The 17,130-nt window shown below is 43.8% G+C and overlaps 1 protein-coding gene across 1 annotated transcript; it reads right to left on the reverse strand.

Annotated features, from left to right (window-relative positions):
- Positions 1-4,315: 4,315 nt before the first annotated feature.
- Positions 4,316-7,180, reverse strand: LOC135697682 (uncharacterized protein K02A2.6-like). Its single transcript, XM_065217454.1, has one exon. It carries the CDS (start codon positions 7,178-7,180, stop codon positions 4,316-4,318), a length of 2,865 nt encoding a protein of 954 aa, XP_065073526.1.
- Positions 7,181-17,130: the final 9,950 nt, after the last annotated feature.

Below are 17,130 nucleotides of genomic sequence, written 5' to 3' on the forward strand. Positions count from 1 at the left end.
TAAGACCGCTGTATGACTCCGGTAGACTCCGAAGTATCATTGCAATTTTCAACGATTCTTCGAGTGCTTGACCCGCACATGCCAGGCGAATAAAGAGCTCCTCCAAGTCGTACAAATGCTTCTCCAAATCTGCACTGTCACCGTATTTGGAGTTACGCGTGACTGGGTGACAGATAGCATCAATTGGATCCACCTGCACACACTGAGGAAAATCCGAGGTCCTGAACGCATATTGAATTATTGATGCAAACCACCCTCCAAAGCTATGGTCATTGGATTTATTAAACTTCATCTCGTCGATCATTGTTCTTATGAAGAGGGTATCACTGTCTTTCGCTTTGCACACTACTTGGACTTCCGCCTTCTGGAGTTGTGTTTAATAATTTGTTGTGGCGCGTTTTATATGGTGCCATTTTTTTTTTGTAACAGATTCCGTATCGAATCTATTTTCCGTACAGTAATATAAACAGCAAAATGGCGCGGCGTCAGTAGCCATAGGTTGAGCCATTTCCAGTTCAATATTTCTTGCAATTGGATAATTTCGAATGTGTTTAATAATTTATTGTGGCGTTGAACAATAAAGTCCTTTTATAGGTAGACCAGTGTTGCTATCCAGTGTGGCCACGACACCACTTAGCCGGTCGGTGTCTGACCTAAATTCTACCCCTCCAAAAATCCTCGTGGCATCTTCGCTCCAGCAGATACTCAATGGGTAGTTTAGCAACGAGGTATGATTTTAGCTCAGTGGCCATAAGCTGTCCTTCATTAAGCTGAGAGGCGTTTTGTTTTAGGTGACGTTGTAGTGTTCAAATATGTGGAGATGATGCATTGGCCTTATCAAATTGATAGAGCTCTCTGCCACCTTGAATGAATCTATATTCAAAATTAATAATCATAACTGAAGCATTTTGTAACGTTGAATAGTACAAACCATAAAAGTCCTTTTCAAGCAACGAATATCGCAACCCTTTAACTTTTGTAGAAGCAGATCTACTATAAACATTCAACTGTATTTTCAGACTGGCCTCCAAATTCGTGCTGCGATCGACCACATGTAGCACTTCACAAGGGGGGCGACACATCTAAATCTCAATTCTAGATGCTCTAAAAATCTCACACTAACGAATAAATATTCGAAAAATCTTCTTTCAATTCTCGCATCTACTTGCATCGCGCATCATCTTTTTGCAGGAAATCTTCAAAATCGTGATAAATCTTCTTTCTATCTACTGAGCGTACGCGCAGCTAGCCACAGCAAAAAAACAGTATTTCCTGCATCGAAGATAGAGTCGTCCCCACTTCAGTAGCTTAAATGCTCGATGAAACATTCATCATCGCCATATGTTGCTTCTGAGACCAAGTCTCTCAAAATTTCTGCATGTTCACTGGATTGTTCAGACTTTTGAATCTCGTTCTGTTCAATGTAGATGTCTGAAAAGTATATCTCTTCGATAACTTCGTCGAAATCAGCCTCTACTATAGCCAACGGATCCTGAGTACTACAGTCTGCTGAGGACGAGTAGGAAACGTGATTCGATGCTTCGTCCGCTACCGTTGGAATTTTGAGCATTTTTTCAATTGGACTTTCGTAAATTACTTCCTGTAAACTTTCGACAATCGATTCCTGTGAACTTTGGAGAATCATGTTCGATGAACTTTCTTGCATCACTTCCGTTGGACTTGTCCTTATTGATTTCCGAGGAACTTCAGCCGAGCTGATGAGATCAGTATCTTCCAGCTCGCTTTCGATGGCTTGCTGATTGCTTTGATATTGTTTCAAGCTTGTGGACATTTTTTATGTGCGCAACGAAGTTCGATAACTTCCATGGTCCGGATTTTTCTGGCCGACATGAAATGTAGCTTGCGTTGGTGCACAAAGGACAGTTGATTTTCGCTATCATATTCTCATGTTCAATCGGGGCAACTATGGTTAGTGACTTAAGCGATAGTAAGAACGCTCGATGTTCTTCGGAACCATCGTACCTAAGAAACTGATTTTTTAAAAAACTTATTCGAAGGATATAAAAGCTAGTTACCTTTTTTCATAGAACCTTACAACTTTTTCACGGATTGCAAACTCATAGTCTGTAACCGGACTGTGTTGCGTATGAAGCTGCGATGCTCTCGAAGCTGTTATATTCGATGTTTGCTTCTCCTTCCTAAAGAAATAATTAAGTCCTCGCTTCCTAACTGCTGCTACCAGTATCTTCATGATAGCTCTTTCTCCGGCAAAAAAACGAAAATCTGCGGGATTGTTTTCAAAGTTTTCGAAGGACTTCAAAAGATCCCTGTTGGATGTTTTAGTTGACACTCGCTGAACGTCTTTTTCAATGTTGGCGATTTCGTGGTCGTCGATATTTCCCAATGCAGCGTTCAAATAACCCGTGTATTCTAAGGCATACTTTACGGGAACCGGGATCCTACCTCGGATCCTACCCACATCTTTCTCGGCTGCTTTCCAAAACTCCTCCTCCGGAACATGTGTGTAGGTTTCTTGTATGTTTATTTTTAATTTTAGATTAGCAAACGTTATTTACCATTGTGACACTAGCATTCACTTCCTCACTTGCATTCACTTGCTAACTGTACTTACATTCGCTAAACTTACTGAATCAGTTATTTTTTAAATAATCCTCGAAAATCGACCTCATTCGTAGTCAAACTCAGCTTTGAAAATGAAGATTTTTTCCTGCGGCTTGCTCGCTGTCTGGCCTGCTGTCGCCTTATTTTCTCATTTTTATCTATAAAATTCCAATAAGAATGCTTGCTAATTAGAAAAGTCTAACTACAGCTTTCCGAACACAAAGCGCAAGCAGTCTGCACGAAACCAGACGACGAACAAGAAGACCTCTACCGAGAGGTAAATTTGCTCATGAGCATCAATCCGACGTAAGACTAACGTTCAATTCCACACAGGCCTTTTATCAACCGGTCCGCACTATAGGCGCTATATTCATAGTCTGGTGGATAGAATCTCGGGAACCAATTGAGCTGTCAAATAGCGGAACCAATCGAGCAAATCACGACCAACAACAAAAAAGAGCACATCAGCTATTGCGAACAAAATTTCGGAAACCGTTTTCTCGTGACTAAAGGCTCACCTACACTCATAAAATTCGACACATTTTTATTGGTGAATTTCCATGTAAAATTTCCCATAATTTTCATGTGTCCACACATAAACAGAATCCTCTCAGAAGTACACATGAAATTTATGAGTCCAATGAATAGTATGTGCGGTTACACATGAAGTTTATGTCTACGCATAAGAACTATATGTACGACACATATATATCATTTGTTTATCACATTGCAAAAATTCATGTGAGGGACACATACAAATAATCATTGAATTTTTATTAGTGTACACAAACTAACGCCATCTTTAGGTTGTAGAAAGTTTCCCCTATCCGATGATGCTGGTAATTTACCTTCGATTGGCGAGGAACGAGTAATCACCGTTTTGTTTATAAATGTTAATAGTACCTTTTCAATTATTGGTCTACAATATATTGAAATGGTTCCGCTTTTTGATAGATCGAAATTCTATCCGCCAGACTATGAATATAGCGAGCGACTATTGAGATTGCTGACGTTTATCGTACGCAAGCTACGTCACGTATACGTATACGCAAAATGTTTGCATCGGAAAAAAAAACTTCTCAGCGGAAAATTTTCCCGATGAAAACAAATCACTGACACAATCATACTTTAGCAATCTCTGTAGTCCGCACTCGTGTTTATTCTCGTTAGTTTCCACCGGTTGTTTGTCCATCAGTCAATCTTGTCGGTGGAGTACAGGTCAATGCAGCGGAACACCATCAAGGATTTCGGATCGTTTGAGGAGAAAATTACACGTGAGAACTAACGATTACAACGGGACTTTATTATCTGGATAAAGAACACGTCACACGCGGTAGCGAACTTTTAACTAATGAGGTTCTCTCTCTACCGTCGCGCATACGACAACAAAGTGTATGTGCACAGAAGGTGTACGCAGTAGGGCTGGGCAAAAGGACAAAGTATACTTACGAAGAGGTGATCATTGTACCTGTTACGCAGTAGTAATGTAGTCAGATGGACGGGTTAACAATGACTCAGTTTTATTCATGTCAAGATACATATAGTGAAGGGTGTAACAAACTCATTTATAAAAGCCAAGGTAAATGATAATGAAGGTGTAAGCATTTCCATAACATCTCCCTTTTCTTCTTCTTCAAGCAACTTAGAACATCTTAAAATCTTCAAATCTCTTCGGAGCCTGGATGGCACGCCGTGGTCGCGTGAGTCCCTCAACGATTGGTGAAGTTGTTGGTTATAGGTACCGATTCCGAGTTGATTCTTCTTTGATACGATGCGGTGATCTTTCAACCATCGCGTTTGGTTGCGCTGGTTTAATCAACGTGTTGTCACGACGATATTCCCTGTCACCAACAGCAACTATCGATGAGCGGTCGGTTACAGGTTCAATCACTGTTGCGTTCTTCCACTCCTTGTCATCTGGTCTCAGCTTCACAAATACTGGCTGTCCAATTTCCAGCGGTGGAAGTCTGCTTGCTTTGCGGTCATAATACAGCTTCGCTTCCTGCCGGTTTCTCTTTATCTTCTCCTCTACACCTTCTTCGATTTTGGGTAGATACTTCTTCTCTGACATGGGTACACCAAATCGCGTTCTTCTGTTCAGCAAACGTTGGACAGGAGAGCTGTCACACTTGTTAGGAGTGTTTCGCCATTGTAACAGCAGGTCCCAAAAATCCTTCTTTGACTCGTACGCTTTTTTGAGTAACAGCTTTGCTATTTTCACGGCGGACTCAGCTTTGCCGTTAGCTTGCTGGTGATACGGTGCAGACACAGTGTGCTTAAATCCCCAATCCAATGCAAACCGCTGAAACTCCTCGCTGACAAACTGCACCCCATTATCCGTTGAAACAATCTGTGGTCTTCCAAATCTAGCGAAGTTCTTCTTGCATGCCTTGATGATCATTGCAGAGCTCAACGACGTTAGCTCATCGATGTCGAAATAGTCGGAGAAATCGTCAACTGTGATGAGATATACGGTTTTCCTTCCTCCTAGTTCAATTTCACATATGTCCATACTCAACTTCTGGAATGGATAACTTGGTATCTGGTGGCTTTGCATTGGTTGTGGCTGTTGGTTGGGCGAGAACTTGGTACAAATGTCACACTGTTGTACCTTTTGACGAATTTGGTCGTTGATACCAGGCCAGAACACGGTGTCCCGAGCTAGCTTGGTAGTAGCCTCTATTCCAGAGTGTGACTGATGCAAGCGTTCCAGAATTTCTTTCTGGAGGCTTCTCGGAACTAGGATTCGATCGTTTCGGAACACTAATCCGTTATGTGTGCTGAATTCTTCTCGGAACGGCCAATACACCTGGAGTGATTCCGGTACCTCTGACCTGCTCGGCCAACCGTCGATCACAAACTGGATGATAGTTTGTATCTCTGGATCCTGCTTCGATTCCACTTTGATCTGCTGAATTCTATCGTCGGAGATCGGTATATACTCCAAAGCGTAAACGTCGTAGATTTCCTTGCTTGTATCATCGCCGTCGGCGATTGCTGCTCGAGAAAGCATATCGGCTATGATGACCTCCTTGCCAGGCGTAAACCGGAGAGTAGTGTTGTACCGCTGAAGTGCTAGAAGCATCCGTTGGATTCTCAGGGGAGCTTCAACCAAAGGTTTCTGAAAAATCCTGATCAGTGGCTGATGATCGGTTTGAACTGTCACTGGCTTCCCGATAATATACATTTCAAATTTTCGACAAGCAAAGAGGATTGCAAGCGTCTCCTTCTCTATTTGTGCATACTTTCGCTCTGTTGAACTCAGAGTCTTCGAAGCATACACCACGGGATGCCCTTCTTGCAGCAGTACAGCGCCGAGTCCAACGCTACTGCTGTCACACTGGATAACAACGTCTTTCTGAATATCGAAGTACCGTAGAACAGGCGCTGACGTAACCATGCGCTTCAGCTGCTGATGGGATTCCTCTTGTTCCTGATTCCAAGCCCATGGTTCATCCTTGTTGGTTAGACGACGTAGAGGTTCTGCTACGGAAGCCAAACTGGGTAAATAGTTGGTCAAATATGTTATCATCCCAAGGAAACGAAGTAGGGATGGAACGTCTTTCGGCGGATCCATCTTCAAAATACTGTTAATTTTATCTGGATCTGCTTTCACTCCCTCTGAAGTGAGAATGTGTCCGAAAAATTTTACGTTTTCTTGACACAGCTTGACCTTTTCGCTATTCAACTTCACTCCCCGCTCGTGCATTCGCTGAAGAAACGCTTTCAAATTTGCATTGTGGTCACGCATTGCTTCCTGTTCAGTTTCGCCACAGCCGTAGATTAGTACATCATCTGCGAGAGCTCGAACGTTGCGAAGACCGTGAATCGTTTCGTGAAGTTTTTTCTGGAATATTTCGGGTGCAGGCGATATCCCGAAAGGCATACGCAACCATCTGTACCGTCCAAAAGGCGTCCAAAAAGTGGTTAATCTGGAGCTCTCCTCGTCCAAGCAAATTTGCAAGAAACCACTCTTTGCGTCCACGGTTGTGAACACCTTTGCCTTTGCCAACTCTGGCAACAACTCGTCCATTGTAGGCATTTGATAATGGGGACGCTTCAAAGCTTTATTGAGGATGATTGGATCGATACATACCCGGAGTTTGTTATTCCGCTTTACTAGGACCAGGTTGCTGACCCAGTCTGTATGTTCTTTCTGCTCTGCGATGATACCTTGCTGTTCCATTTGCGATAATGCTTGCCGAAGCTCCTCCCGTAGAGTTACCGCAATTCTCCTCGGCTGTTGAATCACTGGCTTGATGCTGCTATCAATCTCCAAGTGCACATCTCCTTCCAATCTTCCGAGGCCTTCGAATACTTCCGGGTGCTCATTCAAAATCTGCCTAGCTGCATTCGATGCTTGTTGCTTGCAGACGGTATAGCAAACTTGAATCAACTTAAGCTGCATACACGTGTTCTTGGATAGCAGTGGAGGTTGTTCAAAATCGACGACGTGGAACACTAACTTGTATTGCCCGCCACCGTAAGTGCAGGCGATTACTGTTCGACCCAGCGAGTTCAATGAGCTTCCACCAAAGGCCTTAAGAACTGCTCGATGATTGTCCAGCTGCAGCTGACTCGTTCCAAGAATTTGCATGGCGTTCCTCTTCCCGATGACGTTACATGATGCAGCGGAGTCCAAGATACAGCTGACTGCCACCGGTTGTTTTTCCAAATTGAAGAAAGTAATGCTACACTTCAACATCGGATCTTGACTGTGCTTGATAGTGTAGAGATACTGCACGGTGGTTACTGACTCTTCGTCGCTTCTGTCTTCTTGTTCGCTTTGGTTCTCGCTGACAATGTGTACCTACTTTGCTCTGCGACCCGACGACTTTGTGCTTGATCGCTGCTCACTTTGATCCTCCTGCTTCTTCCTGCACACAGCGGCGTAATGGTTTTTTTGCTTGCAGTAATTACAAACCACTCCGCGGGCCGGGCAGTCCGTCAGCTTCTGGTGATATGATTTACCACAAAATGTACACTTTCTGCTTCGTTTTTGGATGTTACCCACCTTGTTTATGGTTTGTGTTGATGGGCCCGGTTGCAGCAAGTGTTGGCGCTCCATCTCTGCTTTCGTGGCCTCCTCTGTTCGACACTGGTTGATAACCATCGCAGACGTAAGGTTTTGTTCTCCAATAAACCGCTTCTTGAGGTTCACGTCGAGGATTCCGGTGATGATTTTGTCACGCAACATTTCGTCCTCCAATGCGCCGAAATTGCAGTCTTTGACGAGCTCCCGTGCTCGGTTTATGAAGTGCGACATACTTTCTTCTTCGCCGGTGTCGCTGTAAGACTGCTGCTGACACTGGTAGAACTCATACCGTGCCAATTTCACGTCCCTCTGTGGAACCATGTACTGGGACAAAGATACCAGACAGGCTGCTACTGTGTTTTGCTCCTCCGGTTGCAGTGGCCACAAATTGAAAATTTTTCTGGCCTCCAACCCGAGCGCTGCCTTGAAAGTTGAGATTTTGACTCGTTCCTCTTGCAACTCGAGCCCAGACGCGATGAGGTAAATTTCGAACGAATCCTTGAAATTATCCACGTTCTCCTTCATGTTCCCTGTAAGCTTCAGTTGTTCCGGGAACGGGATGTTGCTGTTCATTGCGGGTGCTGCCGCAATCACCGCCGGTACCGGCGCTGGATCCGGATTTGGAGGCAAGCTCATGTTCGCTGCTTGCTGTGCTAGTTGCTGTGTTTAAAACTGTTGCTGTGTGGATAGAAACCTTCCTCCACCAAAAACACGCTGCGTTTCGCGAAAATACTATCTTCGCGGCGACCGAAATGTATTTTTTTTCGACTTATTTTCCCGACCGATTTGCTAATTGCGTAGTAGCTTTTTATTCTGACACCATGTTACGCAGTAGTAATGTAGTCAGATGGACGGGTTAACAATGACTCAGTTTTATTCATGTCAAGATACATATAGTGAAGGGTGTAACAAACTCATTTATAAAAGCCAAGGTAAATGATAATGAAGGTGTAAGCATTTCCATAACAGTACCTTTCCACACTCCCCCTCAATGTGAAATCTCTTCATTTGAACAGTCCTCGTAGCGTCCGAGCAGCTCACAGAACTCCCGGTTCCTCACGGGACCCAACGGCTTTGTCAAAATATCGGCTTGCATCTTGTCTGTTGGGCAGTACTCCAGTTGAACTTCCCCACGAACAGACAATTCCTGTATGAAACGTTCCTTCGTATCTATGTGTTTTGATCTCCTGCTTACTCGTTCAGAACGCACGAATGCCAAACATCCCTGATTATCCTCCATGACGATCGTTGGTTGATTCTGAGACTCACCCAGGTCACGAAGGAGCTGCCTGAGCCATAGTGCCTCCTGACAAGTTTCACTTATCGCCACATACTCAGCCTCCATCGACGATAGGCTCACGCATGATTGGCGACGGCTGCTCCACATTATGCAACCTCCTCCTTACTTGAACAGTATACCGGATGTCGATTGACGACTCTTGACATCACCGGCCCAGTCGGCATCCGAGAAGCCAGTCAGGCTCTGCTGTTGATCTCCACCAAGCTGTAAATGATAGCACCTCGTAGCCTTCAGATAGCGGAGCACACGTTTCGCCGCAGTCCAGTCTCAGTCACGAGGAGCACTGAATCTTCTTCCCAATATCGCTACACTTGCTGCAATGTCTGGCTGAGCAACGACAGCCAAATAAAGCAGCCCACCAACCAAACTACGGTAGTTAGTAGGATCTTCGAACGGTTCACCAGCTTCAATCATCTTCACATACCCGGGGTCCATCGGTGACTTGGCCGCTTTGCACTGTTCCATACTGAACAATTTGAGTAGTTTGTCTATGTAGTTTCGTAGACCTATCTTGAACGCGTTCCCTTCACGCTTAACTTCCACTCCAAGAAAATGCCTCACTTCTCCCAGAGATGTCAGTTCGAATTCCGATTTAAGCTTATCACAAACCTTTTCAATTTCCGACTCTTTGGTAGACGCAATCAGCAGATCGTCAACATACACTATTAGAAACACTTTCGCGTTCCAGATGTCCCTGACGTATAGGCACTGATCCGCTACAGCTGCCTTGAATCCTTAGCCCGCAGACGGATGGGAAACTCATCGGCATCAGTAACAATAAGCGGGGCGAACCCTCCGGACCTCACTGTACCTCTGCCTCAGAAACGTCCGTTTCACCAAACCGAACGCGTGTGGCACAACGATAGTAAGGGGGTCTCGTTGGCCACTGGCTAGCCCGTCTCGTACGTCGGAGATCAGGATGATGGAAGGGTCTTCGTCGTGTCGTTGTACCGTTCTCCTGCACTTCTCACGCGGCCGGGATGTGGTTCTCCGTCCTCAAAAATCCTTGGGACACTTGATCTTGGCCGGCGGAGCCGGAGGCGTGTCGTAGTCACGTGTTCACCCAACCTACGACGCGGGGATGCTTCTGTTCTGCCCCGCCGGATGCTCTAAACTTGACTGGCGTGGCTGGGAACGGGTTCAATGTTCCGGAATACGTGGGGTAGCCGCACTGTCTGACCCGGAACCACGAGGATACTCAGAAGGCGTCCGTTCGTTTAAAAACTTGAAGCAGCTGGCGCCTGCCGGTAAAACGCGGCTACCACGCAGCGGGTATAAAGTGGCAACTGCTGGCCTTGTAACACGGCTGGTTCGGTAACAGGAGAAACTCGCTGATCATGTTCTTCACCGAGGTCACAAACGCGGTGGAATACACTCGCGGTCGGTCTCAAAGACCTTTAATTTTCCGCACTCGGAGAGAAAAATACTCCAGATTTTACACGGTTCTTGACGTCTTCACTGGTCGGGCATCCAAAATCCACTGCTTGGTCTCCCTCTTTCCTTCCTCCTCTTTCCTTTCTCATTATCCATTATCTCGATTTAGATGCGGCGAAATCGCTTTTCGCCCGAAGCGGTGGAGTAGCGATTATCCATATCCTCTCAAATTCGGCAATGATGAGGTAGAGATGCGAACAGTCCAGGCGTTAATAAATTTTAATAGGGTTGTAAAATTTAGTTGCGGAGCTTTGCCGTCTTCTTTGTTATTTACATAAGTGAACGATGGAACAAACTAAGAACACGTACTTTATATTCGTGTGTTTGTTTCATCGTTTTATTTTCTTTTGGTTGTTATATGTTGTCCTACATGCAAAGGTTCACAAATGTTTTTATTTTTGGTGCTGGTTGACTATTTGTAAGGATATTTATTTAGGTTTTAGTTCAGTTTGTGTTAAGTGTCCTTTCACCATTTTTTTGTATAGCCATGGGCGCCCTACAAATAGTTATTTTTTTATAATTTGGGGCCTCCTCGATTGTCACGCAAAGCCATCGAATTCACTCTAACTCGAGGAGATGCCAAATCCCATGATGGAAAAAGACACATAACTCTTAACACTAATTTACAAAGCATTTCATTATTTTGTTTCCATTAATTCATCGTGATACTTTTATTGTTGTTTTAAATAATCCAATAATAATATTAAAACGAGCCATGAACAAAGCGTAAAGAATGTACACAGAAACAAAATCCATTGGCAAAAATACTATATTGATGGTTTAAATTAAATACTCCCACCAATAGATTTGTGCAGAAACGAAATTCATTTAATTTTACTATTGTTTCTATCAAAACTACTATGCCGTTTGAGTAAGCATAGTAGTTTTGACAAAATGGCAGTAAATTTGATTATATTTTTAGTCAACTATACTGAAATCATGGTAGATTTAACGGCATTAAGCGTAGTTATACTGAAAATAAGTGTTTTCTGCAAAATAGTATTCCTAGCTATGGTCTTTGTTTCAGTGTAATCAAATAGTCTATATATATATATATATATAAGATGAAAAAAAAACCAAGAAGAATATTAACATGCATGTGGACTTCGTAACTGGAATGACATGTTACCAGAGCAATTGGTAACAGTGTGGCCAGGAACTTTCGGCAGTTTCGCTTGATATGACCGGCTTTCTTGCATAAATGACAAGTGCGAGAAACACCAGCTGACTTACCTTCTACGGATCGCATTGCTTTTTCGATCTGAACAGTTCCACTTCCTTCTTTCAAGTTGTCGGTTGTGAAGGTATTAACATTGTGTTACCCCTCACCATACATAAACTTTTATGGCACTTATATGTGCATGACGGCCCTTCTGGCAACAATATATGTTTAATGTGTACATAACAACAACAATAGTAAAGTTTCGTCTGTTCTTCCGTGAAGTGCCGTGCGTATTTATTTTTGATCCTTCCGAAGCCAATACGTGTGTCCCCGCTTGCGCCCCGTGAGAACTCTATCCGCTTCGGTCCTCCCACAGGTTATGGGCACAGAGCAAGTGCCGGAAGGTGAAAATATTGCGAAAAAGTGATTCTATACTCCGTTTTATTTACGCGTCGCGAGTGCCTCTTGTGTTGTGTGAAGATGGCGGATTTGAGCAAACTTATGTTTGCCAAGCTCAACAACCAGAACTGGCAGAGCTGGAAATTCCGCAACGGAAATGATGTTGATGCGGGAAGAGATCTGGTATGTTATTGCCAACGCGAAACCGGAGCCGGTGACGGCACAGTGGAAGAAAGACGAACAGAAAGCTCGTGCGACTATCGGTTTGTGTGTAGAAGAAAGCCAGTATAGCCTGGTAAAAAGTGCGAAAGACGCGAAAGAATTTTGGTTGCAGCTTCGTGCGTACCACGAAAAGTCTACAATGACCCCTCGCGTTTCGTTGCTGAAGAAATTGTGTTCGTTGAACTTGTCCGAGTGTGGTGATCTGGAGTATCATTTCCTGGAGATCGAAAAGCTGTTCAATAGATTGACGACAGCAGGACAAGAGTTGCAAGAATCGTTGCGAATTGCTATGATTCTCCGGAGCTTGCCGGACTCTTATGCTGGTCTAGTGACGGCATTGGAAGGTCGGCCGGATGCCGATTTAACCATGCATTTGGTTAAGTCGAAGTTGCTCGACGAATATGAGCAAAGAAAGGAGAAGAGTGGTGCTTCGAGAAGTGACGTGAATGCGATGAAACGTTCAACGAAACATGGAAAGCAGAGTAGTGCCGTGCAGGATCGGAAGTGTTTCCATTGTGGTAAGCCGGGTCACCTTCGACGAGATTGTCGATTGCTTACGAATCAGAAGAAAGGTGATGAAGACCGGAAGAGGCCCGAAGTGAAGCAAAACGCGAAACAAGCCAAGAATAACAGAAGTGGTGTGTGCTTTATGGTTGGATGTAATCCATGCAGGTCGTGGTTTATTGACAGTGGAGCTAGTTGTCACATGACTTGTGACGAAAGTTTTTTCTCGACACTCACGAAGAAGAACGGTGTGCTGTGCCTACATCATTACCTAAAACGGACCACCCTTGTTTTCCAACATTCCTTAAACTGCAACTCAAACAACTCAACATGTACTGAAAACTGAAACCACTCGAGGTGACAGACCCGAACCATACTCAGGTCAATTTACATTTCACAGCCCAACATGTGGCGTGAGAACACAAATGCGAACGAACTGCAAAGTAACAGTCAGCATTATGCATTGTACTTTACTGAACCCATCTGGTTCCTATTAACTAACTGACTGGCACAGCGCAACTCTATCCATCCCTTTCTATTTACTTGTAAGTGAGTAAGTAAGGATCGATATGCATTCGATCAATATCAAGAACTATGTAACTTAGCTAGTAAGTTTTTATGCAATAAAATTGTGGGGAATGAGAAACCTTGATATTGAATAACCCCTCGGTTTATCCCTATTGCTAAACACCATCAGCCACAGGGCTACCAACAGATAACGCCAACTATCTGGCATCACGTCTGCTCGGGCCTCGATCGGTTTCCCGATAGATTCGGGCCTCGATTGTGCAGCGAAGTCAAGCACTCGCTCTTTCACTAGTCGACCGTTGAACGGGTAAGTCCTGCTTGCGAGATCTTGGACGATTCTCTTGTTGCGCCAATAAATAGTTCCAACAATGGCGTCTGTGACAGGCTTGTTTCTGCTGTAGGAAGAAGCAAATAAGTATCGAATACCTGCTTACTTTTGCTGCAAAAGAGAATCGTCCATGTAATCTCACATTCAGGGCCCCCGAGTGAGTAAAGTGTTTGTGTAAAAGTAAAAAAAAAGTTTTCAATTTTCAGCATTTTTTTCTCTTATTCGAAACCTACGTTGTGAAAGTGTAATTAATTTTGAGGTATTGTGAAATAACTAATCGGAGTCTCAAGGTAAGCTTAATCTCTCCTGCGTCATTAAAAAAAAAAAAAAACAACACGAGTGTGCTATTTAGCAAAAGAAAAAATTAAAGCATGGCTTGCGCTGATTACTGATTAATTCTGTGGTAGTTTATTTTTTTCCACCACGCAGAATTGTTTTTTTTTCGGTTCTTTATTATGTGGTACTGGTAAAGAAGAAATTTGTATCACTGTCGCTCACACATACAGTGCCGGTGGAAGCATCCTGCATAGCGACGAGTGAAACAACGTGGAAAAAAATATTTTTGTAGATATACCACATTTGATCAGGACTTAAATACTGCAGCTAAGGCTAATTTTAGATTCCAACAAAAGTTTTCGTTTGTTTTTTTGAATAATTGTTAGGGTTAATGTCAAACGGTTGCGAATAAAATGGTTCGGTACGACCATGCACGAAATAGCTTGGTACGCCATTGGAATTCGGCAATCGAGCTGTATGCGTTACTATTGCAGTTCGCCTGTTTCTCTACGATTATTAAACGAAATGAAGTGAATATCCAGTGAACGAAATGAAGTGAATAGCCAATGGTTCGGTACGACCATTGGAAGAAGAAGAATGGCTCGGTACGACCATTGCAAGAAGAATGGCTCGGTACGACCATTCAATCAAGAAAAATGGTTCGGTACGACCATTGAAAGAAGAATGGTTCGGTACGACCATTGAAAGAAGAATGGCTCGGTACGACCATTCGATGAAGAAGAATGGTTCGGTACGAACATTGAAGGAAGAATGGTTCGGTACGACCATTAGAATAAGAAGAATGGTTCGGTACGACCATTGAAAGAAGAATGGTTCGGTACGACCAGGAAGCAGAAGATTGGTTTGGTACGACCATTAAAAAGAAACAAACTAGTAGTACAGCTTAATAATGGAAAACAGTCCAAGTTTGTGGACAAGTTTACTGGCAAGAAGGGCAAACATTTTTAAAGCTTTACTTTTCTAGATAAATGTATTATCAATATTAACGAAATAGTTGAAAAATGTTGCTCGATTTTTTGCATTTAATGTGATGCACTCTAATCGTTGGTAATAAAATAACATATGAGCACAAAATATTCACAATGATTTTGAACGAATTTAAGCCACATTTGTTGGAAAGTGGTCTCAACGAAAATTTCCTACAATCTGTGGGAAGCTGGCGTCAAATTATAAAAACAAAGTTTGAATCAGTAGCAAGTACTTTGCTAACACATTTTTGTTTCTCTTTGGCATTTTGCAGCGTTCAGTATGCCCGGTGGTACATATGTACGGGCGGTCGTTGATCCCGACGATAATTGTAGTGTTGAAGAAGGAACATCGGAAGAAGAATCTCTCGAGTTAGATGGAGAAGAGCTAGAAGAATCACAACCTGGCAGTTCGAAAACGACGTCGAGGCAAAATGGAGGTTTTGCTGGTCGGAGTAATAAGCAGTCTGAGGCGGAGTATTCCGATCAAAACTTGCTTGACAGGCTGGAGCGCATGGAAAAGACAGTGTACGGAATGCCTGACCAACGACCGGAGCAACAGTCGGTGGCATCAGCAGTTCAGCCATGGCTAGGACCAAGAGACATTCAAGCTCAGTGCTCAAACGATACGGAAGTGCGTGACTTGTCTGGGAGGAAGACAGATAACCTCGGAGGAATACGCTGGGACATCCGTCCTTTTCCCCAAGGAATAGCTACAAGTAAAATGTGGGCCGAATGGTGTCGGTTCAAGTCAAATTTTGAAATCGCTGTGGATTTGAACAACATCAGTGGCAGTAGCCGGGCTAAGCTGCTGTACCTATTAATGGGTGATCAGCTGCAGGGCCTTATCACTGCTGCCAAACTCTGTCCCAGTTTCAATGATCCTCGATGCTACTCAGCGCTCATTCAGAACGTTGGTTCCTATCTGAGATCGTTGGTAGATACTACAGCTGAACACGAGGAGTTCACCCGTGTCAAGCAAGAACCTAACGAATCGGTAGTGGCGTTCTACGCGAGAATTGTTGAGAAGGCCAGTATTTGTGGCTATGGCAATGACGAGGGTAGGTTCATTCGCTCTCAAATACTTCAAGGAATGAACAATCGAGATGTTGCAAATGCAGCAAGAACCTACAATCACGACACCCAACTCGTAATTCAGGCAGCAACTCGTGCTGAGGCTTTCGGTATCAACACGTGCCCCTCCAAGCCGGAGGAAGGAATAATGGAAGTCACTGGTGAATCAAGTAACAGGCGGTCAATCCACAAAAGGTCTTCATCGAGCGGATGGAACACACATGACCGGGGTCGTGGTCCTCAAGATGGACGACGTAGTCGCTGTTTCAGGTGCAACCGTGCAAAGCATAACGGAAGGCAGTGCCCAGCTCTCTACAAGAATTGCAACACGTGTAACCAGCGCGGTCATTTTTCCGTCACTTGTCGCAAGAAGCAGGTGAACAATGTTGGTTGTTCTGAGGATGCTGACGAGCACGTCAACAGCGAACAGGTATGATTCCTTGGAACTCTTGCTTTTTAACTTTTCATTGAATAAAGGCGACGGACGCCATGACGTTATTTTAAACCTACATTTTTTTACGATGTTGACTCTTGTTTTTTTTTTAACATTTGTCCGCATCTCATTTCTAGTTGATCAACTCGCTATCACTAACTGATGTTTTAGTTAACTGTTGCGTGGGTTTGTCGGAGCCAATATCATTCCTCATAGACTCAGGTGCGGACGCAAATGTAATCGGGGGTAAAGATTGGGAGAGTTTAGAATCTCAGTTACACGGAGGCTCTGTAAACCTAGAGTTTGTCGATTGTTCTGATTTCCCCGATCTGAGAGCATATGCTGCCGATCAACCAATGATCGTTGCAAAGATTTTCTGGGCGAATATTGAAGTAAAAGGACTCCACAAATCCACCGTGAATGCAAAATTTTTGGTGATTCCAAAAGGGCGTAGATCATTGCTAGGTCGCGAAACTGCTAGTGATTTAAAGTTGCTGCAAGTTGGACAAACAATCAACAGTTCGGAGCATGATGACAGAAATCATATTTTCCCGAAAATTCCCGGAATAAAAGTTAAATTCAGTATCGACAGGTCTGTCCCACCAGTACGCAATGCTTACTTCAATGTACCCGCTGCGTATAGGGAAGCAGCTAGGCTAAGACTTGAACATATGGAGGCTCAGGGGATAATAGAAAAAGTCAATACAGCCCCTGAATGGATTAGCGGTATGTCGGCCGTCCCGAAAGGACGGGATGACTTCCGATTAGTTGTTAACATGCGGGCACCAAATAAGGCCATTAAAAGGGAATATTTTCGACTGCCGCTGCTGAATGAAATAAAAAGCAAACTGCATGGAGCCAAGTAC

Source organism: Ochlerotatus camptorhynchus, unplaced genomic scaffold (assembly GCF_037179485.1).
Source record: "Ochlerotatus camptorhynchus isolate MF236.1 unplaced genomic scaffold, CSIRO-AGI_Acam_v1.1 ptg000077l, whole genome shotgun sequence".
Lineage (NCBI taxonomy): Eukaryota > Metazoa > Arthropoda > Insecta > Diptera > Culicidae > Ochlerotatus > Ochlerotatus camptorhynchus.